Genomic DNA, 14,425 nt, shown 5'->3' with positions numbered 1-14,425 from the left:
CTCCAGTGCTTAGGAATGGAGTGTGGCTTTGGCACAACCTCCGGATTCTTAGGGTGCATGCATCATTTAAACAGCATACCTCCAAAGAGACCCGAAGCAGCTTTATTTTGCCAGTCTGTAACAGGCCTTTGTTTTGACAAATCATTTTACATATGTATAGAAAAAAATCAAGAACCCAATCATGATGTATAACCTATAAAATATATTCCATAATTAATGATGAATTATCTGAAGTATGGCATGGGAAAGAGAAAAGAAACCTATAAACAATATTAGCAAAAAACCTACCAAAGTTTTATGATGTCGCCATTATAGCTCCAATCAATAAAATAAGCTACCTATAAAAATAGCTATGGGTAGTTGTTACTGTGTGCCTTCAAGTTTCTTCTGACTTATGGTAATGCTAAAATGTTTTCTGGGGCTGAGAATGTGTGACTCACCCAAGGTCACCGAGTGAGTTTTCAAGGACAAGTAGGGAGTCATAATCCAATGCTCTAACCACTACACCACACTGGCTCTCAGCTATATGTAATACTGAAACACAGAGTTCCAAGAATGCATTATCAGTCCCATAAGAATAAGAAATCGTGTTTTAATTATTAAAAAATGAACAAGCAAAATGAGTCTGTAAGTTCTATCTATTAAATTAAGATATCTCATTTTTCTTAGGAAAAAATCTTTTCCACTCTTCCCACTGGCATACACTATATGATATTATTAAACTGGATAGCATTTCTTCTAAAAGACGCTGATATTTCCAAAATTTATACATTTTTGAATGTACAGCAATTTTCATTTTTTTAAAATTAGTTATATGCTTCCACAGTTGAATTCTGACAAATACAGAATTATATGGCATTGTTCTCTCTGAGGCGTCTGACACATGATAGGTAAAATTTGGCCAACTTTGAATTACTGGCACCAATTTTAAAAGAGCATAACAGCTGACAAAGCTTTTGAATTTATTATTCCTGTTACTTAAACAAGGTCAAGCTGTTCCCTCCTTTCTTTCTGATTAGCTGTCACTTACGCATTGCTACCTTCTTAATTCTTGGCCACACTCCTCCAGGGAAAAATCAAATCTTTCCTGACAATTTGATTCAACCTTTCTTTCCACATGATATGGAATCCAAATGAATTAAAATGAAAACAGGAAGGTCAGGAAGGACAGGGTGATCACCCATGTTTTTGTAATGATTTATAATCAGGAAACCTTTAATGCAATATTAAGGAGACAAGTGAAAACGTCCAAATCTTCCACAGATCCAGAAAGTATCCAAGGGGACACAAAGGCAGCTTCCTTACAAAGATGTGGCATGACAAACACAATGTTGTAGCAAATACCTTGGATTATTCTGCAGGAGGCAACTGCTCACCTCTTATCCCTGTCCACCTCCAATCCCCCAAATATTTCCACCCCTGACTCCTTTCATTATAGCTGAGACCATTTCTATGCCATTTCTTACTTTTAGCTCCTTTAAGATAGGGGTGACAGCTGGAATTGCCCTGCATTGCTTCTGAGTTTGGGGAAAGGAAAAGTAGGAAAGCACTAGTCCCTCTTGGGCTGGAAAAAAACCCAAAATAACTGGAAAAGGAGCTGAGATAGTGCCACAAGAGAAAGACTTGTTCCCTTGTTGAAGAATGTTTACAGTTGACTCTTATGTTTTTAAGAAGACAGATTCACTGCTGTATTTCCAACACTTTCAGAATGTTTAAGCATTGCAGTATTGGGAATGAATATGTACTGCCACTCAGCAATTTGTGGGTGAGATGTTGCTCTTTTGACTCAATGCATAGCATATAGAATCTTTTCCTTTACAAAGCAATTACTGTGAGAGGGATAATAAAATGCAAATCAAACAAACATGGAGTGCAAAGTCAGTCATTTGGGAGTCAGACATCAACACGAGTCAAAAGAAAGAACGCCATGGTCTACAGCCACCTCCCCCATCCTAGAAAGAGATTTGGGAGATAATTATCTTTCAGCATAAATTTACAGAAGTTTTCTACAAATACAAAGGAAGGGGGGGGAAACTATTTGTAGTGCTGGATGACATATTACAAGCAAAGATGGACAGTAATTATTTGTGCTTGGGTTAACCAGGCAGACAGCATAAATGAACCAGAATGTAAATGGTTTTAACTATTAATTAAAAGCTTTATGATTCACTCATATATGCTACTTAGTGTTTCCTTCAGTTAATCCAAAAGGCAGGATAAATTTCAGTAGTGAAAATAAAAATTCTCCATGTAAGTCTCAAAAGCCTTATCTGTCACAACTCAACAGACATTAATTGGTGGTGTTAAGTGACACTGCCCAGAACATAAGATCTTTCCACTGACACAATCAGCTGCGGGGAAAACTGCATAGGTAAAGATGATTTACAGACATAATCCATTTATATGTATGTAAACCACCATTCAAGAAAAGGAATTATTATTCACTTGCAAAATTCAGCCAACTTTAAGTATTTTTCATCCCATGCATGTCAATGGAGATTGAATTAAATATTTTCACCCATTCAACTGGATAGAACTTCAAAACAAACTCTGGCTGTATGTCAGTATCCTTTCCCCCCCTTCATTTGTTCTCAAAATGAGTATAAATCTGTGCTAAGCAAGTATCACAACAATCTTGCAGCTGTGTCTTCCCATCTTAAATTCAAGAGCCACAATCGAGAGAACGTTCACACACAATTAAATAAGAGTTTAAATCAATTCTAGAATGAAACATTTAAATTAACTTCAGGAAACTGTAAGTAAATCAGTAGAATATACATTGTTATGGTTCCTGAATTTTGACAAATCTGTGCATACAACTATTTCTTGGTTTTCACAAAATCATGTGCTTCTTTCAAAAGTGTATCAACATCTTCTTTATCCTGATCTGGAAAATCTGGCTCCCAGTCAGAATCTTCATCAGTAGGGTCACACTCTTCTTCCTCTTCATCATCAATAAAGCTGTCATTCTGGTCATATTCATTTGGCTCACCATCATTATCACTATCCTCCAAAAAATTGCCTTTCCCTGGAGAACAAAAATGTATTTTAAAAGAAATATACAGCCTGAAATTTAATTAACAGTACAAAATTATAATATTATTGGACCACCTTAAGATATGATTTGTAACATTTAATAATTGATTTTCTATATACAAGTTGCTTCTTAGTTAGCACAGCTTTGCTATAGCAACAGATAAAATATGAACTGCTCAGATGCAACCAACATTAACGTTTAATGTTAGTGAAGATTTGAGACTGTGTAAATATTGCCCTCAAGCACAGAATTCTTCCTGTTTCCCCCTCCCTCAATAAAACAATCTGATAAAAACCCTGACATTATCAGAGCTTGGGCAGTTCAAACCTGCCGTAAGATTTATGTGGGACACAGGACAACATCTCATCGGAACATAATAAGACTATCTAAAATGATAGGAAATTCCACAGCTTAGCCACCAAATATGTGTAATGAAGCTTCTCATATTACTATCTCAGTGTTGATGGAACACAATAATCCCGTCTCAGACAAGCATGAATTTTACATGTAATACAAACTGCAGACTAACTCTGATTACTAGATGAAAACATTGGCGGGATACACACCGCCATATAGTACGTACTGTATACGTACTAGGGTTAGGAAGGGGCAGTGCTTCCGCACCCCCTAACCCTACTACGTATACAGTACGTACAAGATGGCGGCGCCCCTTCCACATGGGCGCCCCCATCTCGTACTGGACGCATAGCGTCCAGACGGTCGCGCGCATTGACGCGCGATGCGCCTGCGGTGCTCGCGACTTCATAGATGCCGCCGCAGAAAGAAGCTCCGAAATGGAGTTTCTTTTTTTGCTCCGCGCGGAGTCGCGCGTTTGGCTGCTGCGGGCTCCCGCACCGGAGCAAATGGCGCGGCGGGGGGAGCGCAGCAAAGCGGCGGTTTGTATCCCGCCATTTATCTCATTTTTCTAAAGAAGTGGTAAGACTACAGAAAGGTTAATCTATATGGAATGATTGAGATTTTTTTTTAAAAAAAATAGCTGAGGTATCTAAGCAAAGGGGAAATAAGGATATGCTTAACTCCCCTTGAAAAATAATTGAGTGAGTGATTGAATAGTTTCTATGGTGTTATTAAAGGCAAGAATGAGTAGTATCAGTACTTTTTCTCTAGGTAATTCTAAACGGTTGAGAAGGCAGGACTTCTCTTGCCAAAAAGGCATTCCAATTTCTGAGTAAAATTTGCTGTTCTCTATTTACCAATCCTAGTTGTAATGATTTTACACCAATTTATCTGGAATAATTAAATTGAGAAATCTAACAGTTTCTTGTTCTTCAATCTATTGTACCTCTTAAGGTACATAAGGAAGGAAATCACTATCAATTCTGGATCAGATTCACCTAACTACTGCATGAACCCCACATACCTATTTCTCACCAGCATTTCGGTTTTACAACATATAATTAAAATTATGGTGGCAAAACTATGTACAAGAAATGTTATCAGTAAAATATATGCTTTGTGCTATATGTACTGTAGTTTAGTTACTAATTTTTATGGGAGGCAGGAGTATATTTAGATTAGGAAAGTGAATATGTCATTGAAAGTTTGACTATGGGTCCTTGTCCTAATCCATTGAGTATTACTGTTCAGTTAGGAACAATTTTTTTAAGGATAAAGATAAGATTATGCTAAAAGAAATCAAAACACTTAGGCAAATAAAGCAGTTATTTCAATTTGTATGTAACACACCTTACAATATTGCCTAGATAGGTTTCCATTTTCTAAAAGTAGTTCATAGTCACAAGCAGTTTGTAAATCCACTGGGCTTGGTGGCAGAGCACATCACATGGCATCAGCCTTGTGCATGCATCCTTTTTTTATACATAAGTCAATAGTGTTTATATAAAGTTTATATAAATTACTGTGCATTTGCTGAATGACATTCTGCAATAGGCTACAACAAGTCAATATTTATTTTTTAAATGTCACAACTAAATACCAGAGTATGGCTTAGCTACGCTGCTCTGAATTTTTCTTTTAACAAGTTCTTAACTCCAGAAATGTTGTAGATTTTCCAAATTAGCCAAAGAGCTCTCAAGGCATATGTTGCAGGCATCTTACTGAAGGCAAGGAGGTCTGCCCAGTGTCCAGATGGGAGACAGCCCAAGACTTGTGTAAGAAGCCACTTTCTGAAGAAAGGATGAATATTACTGTACTAAATAATCTTCATTTATTTTCATATAGAATATCAATCACATTTTCCCCTCATTAATATTGCAAAAAAGCACCATTTTGGATTAAAAAGGGGAACATCTGTTTCAAAGGGTAACACTAAACAGCAGCAGAGAAAGATTTACCCTTTCACAGTGCTTGTTTACAGTTGAATGCCCTATAAAGAAATTACTAAGAATTATTCTGTTTCTTCCATTTGGAAAAATACAGTCTCCTGACCTTTTTTAGTATCCTTCAGCCTTGTTTGTCTTTTTTCAGATTCTGAAGAAAGAAAAAGACATTACCAAGACGACAACAAAAAGAAAAATGAAGTGCTATTAACACTAGAAGAGGAACATTTTTCTTTCTCTTCTGACCGGAGCCCCCTTGTCACACCACGTTCCACACCAGCCCCCAGAGCAGGATTTCAAGAGATTGCAAAGTGGAATGGGGAGGCAAAAAAACCCTCAGTCTGTGGACCACCAGGTTCATATCTGTATTTGGATGGATGCCTGTCTCCTAGTTTTAATTCCCCCGCCCCACATACCCAAGTGTTTAAAGGATGACCAAGGGATCTGTGTCCCTTTGGGTGCTTTACTGTAGATGCTGGAAGATGGTCAAGTAGCTTTGTTGGATGGGTCATGTATGTCAGGTGAGAGAATCAAGGAGAAAGAGAGAGAGAAGCCAACAGCTGGGACTTGTCAGTTGGGAAGCAGTTGGGAAGGCACTTAACCAGAGGCTGGAAGAGGCTTGATCTCAGCCATGTACTACTACTGAGGCAATCACAGAGGAGGGGTTAGGATCAAAAGGCATGCTAGCCTCACACAGGCCAATCGGATGTCCTAACCAATGAGGACAAGGCACCATAAAATGTAGGACATTAAAAATGTAGGGTGTTACAAACTAAAAGATAAAAACACTCATATAGATATAAAGTCATGGTTCTTAGCCATGCTCAGAGTGGAGGACATTTTGGAATTCCTCCTAAACAGAGGGTGGAAATATAAGGCAGATCCAGAAAAAGGAGGACGACTGGTCACCCTGGCCTCATTCTTCTTCCATTGTTGCTCTTTTCATGTGGACAATGGTTATGTGAAAATGAAAGCCTCTGCTATGCCCAGAGGTTCTTCATGTGAAATCAAAAACCTTTGGTGATGGAAATCAAGGCTTCTGATCACGTGGAAAGGTTGCACACATATACACACAGTTGTCCTGATCAGACTGTCAATCCCCACAAGCAGATAGCAACAACAGAAGGTGACAAGCTAACATGAGCCACTTCTTTTATCCATGTCTGTGTGTGTGTGTGTGTGTGTGTGTGTGTGTGTGTGTGTGTGTAATGTCACAGTAGAACCCTTGTCTCTAGGGCAATATTCCCAAACTCTGGTCTTCCTGGTGTTTTGGACTTCAGTTCCCAGAAGCCTCAACCATCTTGGCCATTGGTCTGGAATTCTGGGAGCTGAAGTCCAAAACACCTGGAAGGCCTGAGTTTGGGAATCACTGCTCCAGGGGATATTTACACATTATATTCAATACCCATACAGCCTGTGAAGATGTGGCTTTGGACTGCCTATTAATATGCTTGTACAGTGATTCACACCCAGGATGACCAAGTGTCATAATTGCAAGGGAGGCAAGGCACTACAAAATGGAGGATATTTAAGAAAAATGGAGGATGTTACAAAATAAAGGCTAAAGACACTATTATAAATGTAAATTCATGTTTCTTAGTTATACTTGAATTTGAGAACATTTTGAAATTCCTCCTGGACAGAACATTTCCACATTCTGTCCAGGAGGAATTTCAAAATGTCCTCAATTTCAAGTATGACTTGTTTCTAAGAAAGAGGAATTTAAATTTATAATAGTGTCTTTAGCCTTTATTTTCCAGATATGTCCTGGAAAAGGAGGCTGTCTGGTCACCCAGTACATACACTTAATTCTCAACATGGTGCCCACTGCACCATGAAGGCTCAAAGGTACTGCCAGAAGAAGGCTGAGTTGAGGGTATCAGTTGCAGTTCAGTCCCTCTGCTTTCTTTTCTGGGTAGTGATTTTTATTCACTCACCCCACTGTGAATATCCTGGCTCCTTTCCTTGTTTAAATGTTCCACACTTCAAAATAATTACTTCATGGGGCAGGGGATAAACACTCAACAACTCCTATGGTTGTTCTATGGGCCCGATATGGGTTATGCTCTAAGCTTCCTGCAGTGGTCTACATTCTACATAACTACACAAAGTGAAGATAAGTGGATCAATTCACACCGCCATTTGTGTGCTTATTCAGTCCAGGTATGGTTGCACACTTGAACTGCAATCTAGTTTGAATAGAATTGTACCATATAGATGCAAATCAAGTATGAATGCATGTAGCCATTCTAACAGCCATATGAATGACACATCATGACAAGGCACGACTCATTAGAAAAGACAATAATGTTAGAAAAGGTGAAGGGAAGTAGAAACCGAGGAAGGCCATATGCTAGATGGATAGACTCAATTAAGGAGGCCACCAGAAACTGGGAAGAGGAGAAGAGGGTGTCTTGGAGATGCCTCATCCATAGAGTTGCCATGAGTCAGGATCAACTTGAGGGTAGTTAATAACAACAAAGTGGAAATTCATATTCAGTGCAATGTGAGAACACTCCTACTCTGTCACACACATACTACTACTCTTAAATAACAGAGGGCTTGTAATTAGCATAACCTGGAACTATAGCAGTTTCTTTCTTTTTCTTTTGATGAAAGCCTTTATAAACCACACCCCCTTTCCCTCTAAAAATAAATAAAATGTTCCCTAAACATTCAGGGAAACCTGTATTGTGATCTTAGATATGGAAAGGAAATGCGTGATACTCCAGATGTTGTTGGACTCCAATGGGCCATAGCCAGCCTTAACCAATAGTGAGGGATGATGGGAACTGCAGTTCAACAGTACCTGGAGGGACACATGTTCCCACACCTGTATTCAGGGTGACCAGACCTCCTTTTGCAAGACATGTCCTACATTTCCATCTACTGTCCAGGAGAAATTTGAAAATGTCCTCCATTTTGGGCATGACTAAGAAGCATTAATTTATATTTATATCAGTGGTTTTTTGTTGTTGTTGTTGTTTGTTGTTTTTCTTTCATTTAGGAATGTTCTACATTTTTCTTGAATGTCCTTTCTTTTGCAGTACCTTTTCTTCCTTTGCTGTTTTGGCATCTAGTCACTCTGCCTATATTGGAGGATTCCTCCCACACCTAAGTCCCTCATAACATCCTATCTTCAAGTTTGCCTGCTATGTCTGAAGTATAAAAAGCAAGCCTGGTCTTGGCACAGCCAAGGAAATATGGTAGCAGTGTCACTGCTTGAGCAGACTTTGGTTATGTTTTGTTTCTTTACTAAAAAGCCTCCTAAAACATAGGAACATGGTATGCATCACAGACTATAGCTGTCATGTCCCCTAACTACTGGCCATGCTGCCTGGGCCTAACAAGAGTTGTAATGCAATGACATCCAGCAGAGGGGGGCATGTATTCCCCAGCCCTAATTGAAAATTAATACATGGTGTGTGAGACAGTGACTTGCACAAAGAGATTGCAATAGCTCCATTTTTATCTGAACATCAGATATTTATGCCCTATCACCAATTCATTTTGAAATGCCCTTCACTGTGCCATGAAGTCTAGGGAAAGTAAGAGGATATGTGGATATCAAAATCTGTGGATGGTCACGTCCTATCATATACAATGGGGTAGTTAAATGATATCCTTTATATAAAATGGCAAAACCAAGGTTTGGTTTAGGGAATTTAAAAAAATATGTTCCACCTATGGATGATTGAATCCATGGATGTGGAAGGCCAACTGTACTGTCTGACTGAGTTTTTTAACAATGAAAATCTAAGGAACATATTCATCCTCAATGGCTAAGTATGTATGAAGACTTTCATGACTGCATTCAACAGAATACAACAAGCAGGGTTCAACATCCACAAATCATGCCCATTTCTATGCCCTTGAACAACAACTGTGTATGTTATATAAATCAATAAAACTTTCAGTGTAACACCTGGGTCCATTCTTTACCTCTTCCACTCTGACATCCTTATGAAATCATATTGGCAGATGTAAAGCTCTGTATGATACACAAATTGGAGGAAAAAAATACATTACCTGGGGGTGCTGTATGTTTGTATTCCAGCTTGTGCTGTGGATTTTTCCTGCAACAAAAGAGAAGGGGAAGATGAAACCTCAACTTCCCACCTTATCCTCTTCATAACTTGAAAAACATTTTCTGAACACTAAAAATTATTCCACTCATAATGCTGTAGGAGAATTAAATTCAAGGAAATGGATCAATACTTTAGTACATTCCAACTTCAAAATGTTTAGCTAAGCCCTTCAAATAAAAGGCAAAGACAAATGCTTTTTATCTTTGTTTAAAAGAGGAATACTTTAAATAGGAGGCTTAATTAAACTGGCAGCTTTTTAAGAAAAAAACTTCACTATGAATTATTAGGGGTTTTGCCTAGTGTCCTTTCATGAATTTAAATTGCCCAGTAATGTGCACATCCCCAACACACACACACACACACACACACATATATGAAAAGACACATTAAGGGAGTAAATGCTATGAAGCACTGACTTTTTTTAATGGAAAAACTAAAAATGTATAAAGCTGCTTTGAATCTGCCAACCCCTCCCCTGCCTCAGGTTTCACACAATTAACATTTTGAATGCAAAGGGATCTTGTAGCACCATTGAGACTAACTGAACACAGATTTACTGATCTGGTGACATGTGGTTCTTTCTCAGAGTTTACTGAAAATCTCTGCAGTTAAGCACTCATCAGAATTGAAAATCTTTTGGGGGCAGGAAGGGGGTTCTCCAATGCAGGTAGTGGGGTCCCTCTTGTATGACACTCCTGTCTTATAATCACTGTTGGGAAAATTCCTTACCTGTAGCAAGCAGTCCCATAAGGACATTCAGGTCTGTTATCATTATGTGATTCAGTTACAGATTCTGTGTCAAGATAATCACTGTCACCAGGGTGACTGAACTGTTGAAAATGTGTAGGATTCTTCCTGTAGAATTGAGAAATACACCATAAAGTATTGACAAGAAATGATCCATGTAAAGATGTGAATGAAGGAAAATAAAATGCAGCACACTAAAGCAGGGATGTGTATTTTAAACACATGCTCAAAACACATGTTCCTGCCCACCTAACGTTGGTTTCCTATGAAGTAGCACAATGGCACCCTATATCATCATATAATAACCCACAATTTTATTTTAATTCATTCTGTCATATAGCCACAAGACTGCTCATATTCAACTCCTTTGGAAGTTCACTATTTCCTCTTTGGATGCTTCAAATACTTATTTTCTTCCAGCACTGGGAATCCATGCGGTTCACACAAGACCTCACATATAAGACTTTTCAGCACTCCATGGTAACATGTTCTTGTAGTATTTATACAAGAGAGGCATTTTATGACAATTTTACTTCAAAAGTTTTAAACAGTGTCCATGTTTCAGCCACTTGTCATATAGGAATTTCAAACACAGACACATATGCAGAAAAAAACCAATCATTTGGTCAAAAATTGCCCCAACAAATCTACTATATTTTGCCATTGGGGTAATTTTGTCTCCTATGCAATAAAATGCATTTGGAAACAAATACCCTTGGCATTTTGCAGTTGAAACACAAAACAGAAATCTGATGTGTTTGGATGAAAAATAACCCCTCTCCATCACTCTTACTCATAAAGGGGAAGGCAGCAAGTCTTATCCAGGAAGGACCAATAACTGACACTGAATCAACTCAAAACAATAAATAATTACAAATGTTTAAAAGATTTAAAATATTAGTAAATACTTTTTCACTTGAAAACTAGTTAAAACAACCTTGAATGATATAACTATAAAACATGTGCGGCTGCATAAAATCGGCATGGCCCAAACACTTTAATAGAAAGCCAGGTTTTATATGTTACCAAAATGATTTTAATGTTGGCACCCATCGGGCCTCCAGAGGAAGGGAATTCCACAACTGGGGGACCATCCCAGAAAAGGCTGCTGTCCTCCCAAAATGTATTTCCCTTTCTGATGGGACATGGAGGAGAACCCCTTCAATAGATCCCAATTCTCAGTCAGGCATATAGAGAGTGGTGTTCCCTCAAGTACTGAGGTCCCAAGCCATTTAGGGGTTTAAATCTTGCTGCCAGAACCCTGAATTCAGAAAGTAAACACATTGGCAGCCAGTGCAATTCTTTCAGAACAAGAATTACATGATATCTTAATGGAATTCCAGTCTGCCTCCTGCATTTTGCACTAGCAACAGTTTTAGAGTCATATTCAAGGCCTTTCAGGGCATGAGGACTGTTTTCTAAGCAGCTTCAAAAGCAGTGCCCACAAGGAACAGATCTAATCATGCAAGAATAGCTGGGTATAGATGTAAAGGTCTATTCTAGCAGTACATACCAATTAAAGAATGAACGTGTGGCATTAAAGTAAGGTATAGCCTATCCTTTGAAGGGAGATGTTAGACCTTGCAGCTTGGTAAATGCAACCTGCTATACTATGGAAAGCCCAGCTCAGCCACAGTGCTATGACAACACTGGTTGAAACCTATTTCCAAAGTGGATGAAATGTAGTGGGAGACAATTTTTTTCATCACCTTAGAAGTGGCAAATGATCTGCTAACTAAAGGCCTAATGTAGTCTGGCACCATTCAACAAAGTAAGCCTGTTTTTTAATTATGCTGTGCATTTCTTAAAAACCCACTTTTAAGTGCAACTTCAGAAAATGCACTTTTGCTTTCAGAAATCCTGTTAGTTCCTATGTGCTTAGCAGTTAGACAACAAATTTCACAGCCTTACTTTAAAAAAAATCAATTGGATGAGCCTTCTCTAGAATCTGTGACAGAGAGTCATTTGTTACTGCTGAAGCTACTGCAAATTAAGGTTGATTCAATTGCTGAGATTTGTTCACTCATTTCCCATCCATAAATATTTATTGTAGAAAGCAAGATGTATATTCTGTTCTTGAACAACTCGTGTAACCTACATAGCCACCACAAAAACTGATTTATATAGCCACAAACATCTGCAAGATTTGTATCAAGAGACTGTGCCTGACATTTTTCTTGATATGTATCACAATTTATTCTCTTAAAACTCTCTTTTTTTCATTTACTTATATCTAGCAATGGGCATTCAGTATAAATATATACAGGTTGAATCTACCTTATCTGAAATATTTGGGACCAGCTCCAAGAGAGCAAAATCAGGCCAAGTGTCCAGAGAAAGAAGTATTCATCTCCTGCAAGCATGTCCGAGGCAGACAAGATTACAGTAGAAGCCATGGTCCCAGGAGGGGAGACAATGGTGGCACTCATACTACAGTCTATTAACAATATAAGACAACTCCAATATTATAAATATACATAGAATCTACTGATCAACTAAATTGCTTAAGATTCAGTGCTTCCAATCCAGAATTCTCCTTAATGAACGAATGTTATACCACAGTAAATGGATTACCTTTTGCCACTACTTAGAGAATATTACAAGCAAGAGTAGAGAACATGTGGTCCCCATTGTCCCAACTGTGAGGGTTGGTGAGAATTGCAGTTCTAATAATAATAATAATAATAATAATAATAATAATATTTATTTATATCCCGCCTCTCTACAAAATGCAATCGAGGCGGCTTACAAGATTAAAATATATGTTATCTGAAGGACCACACATGCCCCATCCTATGTTAAGTGGAACAACAAGTATGGCCAGTTATCAAAACATTGAACATTGGCTATTAAAGACAACTGGCTCCAAAACATTATCATATTTTATATAAAATACCCTGTTCTCTGTGTGCCCATCACAGCCATCCAATGCTAAGCAGGCTAGACCAAGGTGGACAGACACTGTTCTGATGCTGCAAGCACAATATTCGCAGACTAAAACTGAATTCTTATAACGATCAACCTATACAAAAGCAAAGGACTTGCACTGAGAAAAAAGAAGCTGAGGATCACACTGTTAGCTGAATTTTGTCTTCTGCCCTAAATCCTCAGAAGCAAAACAAAATGAAGGGAAACAAATGCAAAACAAGCCACAAAATCGCCTATTCTTATAAGGCTATAAGGTTATAATTGCTCCATAAAATTCTTGTTGAATTCTTGCCGAAAGCATGATTTTTTATTCACCTCACTTGCACAATTGTTTCTGCCAGGATGTGTCATCACACCCTTAGGCTAGCTACCTCAAATAAAATTTCCTAAATTTACTTCCAAAGAGTCAACTTACCTGCTTATTCCAGCTTAACTAAAATATCCTTTCAAATATAAGAGCTGGCAGTAGTCTCCACTGCCACAGGCTACTGTAATGTTATCAACATGTATTTGAATCTGGCCCACCAAGAGATTTACAATTTGATTTTTTACCTGTAGCAGTTTCTCCCATACTGGCAAGCCCTCCTCTGGTGACTGGATATATTTGAGCTCTGCAGTACATTTTGACTTCTAGTTAAATTAGAAATGTCTGTTTTGGTAGTCTGATTAATTTGAGTAAGCTCCTGAATCTCACCCTTTTGACCCGGAGATTGTGATGGCTTGTCCTGAGAAATGTGCTCCATTTTAAAGCTTTTATCCTCCAATGTGTTCTCTCTTGCACTGTTTGTATCTGTTTCTGTGAGCTGAGAAGCCTGTGTATCTTGAGAGCTGAGGTCCAATGCTTCTTTCTCAAGAAAATAATTGTTTTGCCCTGTAGAACCTCCAGCTCTTTGTAGCATCATCTTGCTTTCATTCTTTTCCAGTTCTCTCTCAAGTTCTTTAGAGATTTCCGGCATATCCTGTGGAAATTGGAGTAAAATTTGATGCGGAACAGATTTAGTTTTCAACTCTTTCTGTAAGGGTCTAGTGAAAATGGATTAATTCATCCATGTATACAACACTTTAGAGAGCAAAAACAAGTCAGTCACCTGCCTTTGGGAGTTTACAATTTAAAGATATAATCAGGAAAACAAGCAAGAGTGGGAGCAATGGGGGGATGACAGCAGTGGGGGCAAAGATCAAAACAAAGGTTGAGGCCAGGCAAAGGAGACCTTTACAGGAAGGGCACAGATGTTGAGGAAGGGCTGTTATATGTTCTGAGTGGGAGAGAACAATGTTGTGAGTTTTGAAATTAAATAAAGAGACTCAGGTGTGACAGGAGAAGC

The 14,425-nt window shown here is 38.3% G+C and overlaps 1 protein-coding gene across 1 annotated transcript; it reads right to left on the bottom strand.

Moving 5' to 3' along the window:
• Nucleotides 1–88: 88 nt before the first annotated feature.
• LOC121919424 (aprataxin and PNK-like factor) lies at nt 89–14,056 on the bottom strand. Its single transcript, XM_042446008.1, has 5 exons — nt 13,653–14,056; nt 10,155–10,280; nt 9,367–9,413; nt 5,447–5,488; nt 89–3,028 (listed from the first exon to the last, which is right to left on the bottom strand). Exons 1-5 carry the CDS (start codon nt 14,054–14,056, stop codon nt 2,820–2,822), a joined length of 828 nt encoding a protein of 275 aa, XP_042301942.1. The 3' UTR covers nt 89–2,819.
• Between the last annotated feature and the right edge of the window lie 369 nt (nt 14,057–14,425).

This window comes from Sceloporus undulatus, chromosome 1, assembly GCF_019175285.1.
Source record: "Sceloporus undulatus isolate JIND9_A2432 ecotype Alabama chromosome 1, SceUnd_v1.1, whole genome shotgun sequence".
In the NCBI taxonomy this organism is placed as follows: Eukaryota; Metazoa; Chordata; class Lepidosauria; order Squamata; family Phrynosomatidae; genus Sceloporus; species Sceloporus undulatus.
Note: the sequence above shows the minus strand (reverse complement) of the source record. Positions and strands in the feature narration are given on the sequence as shown.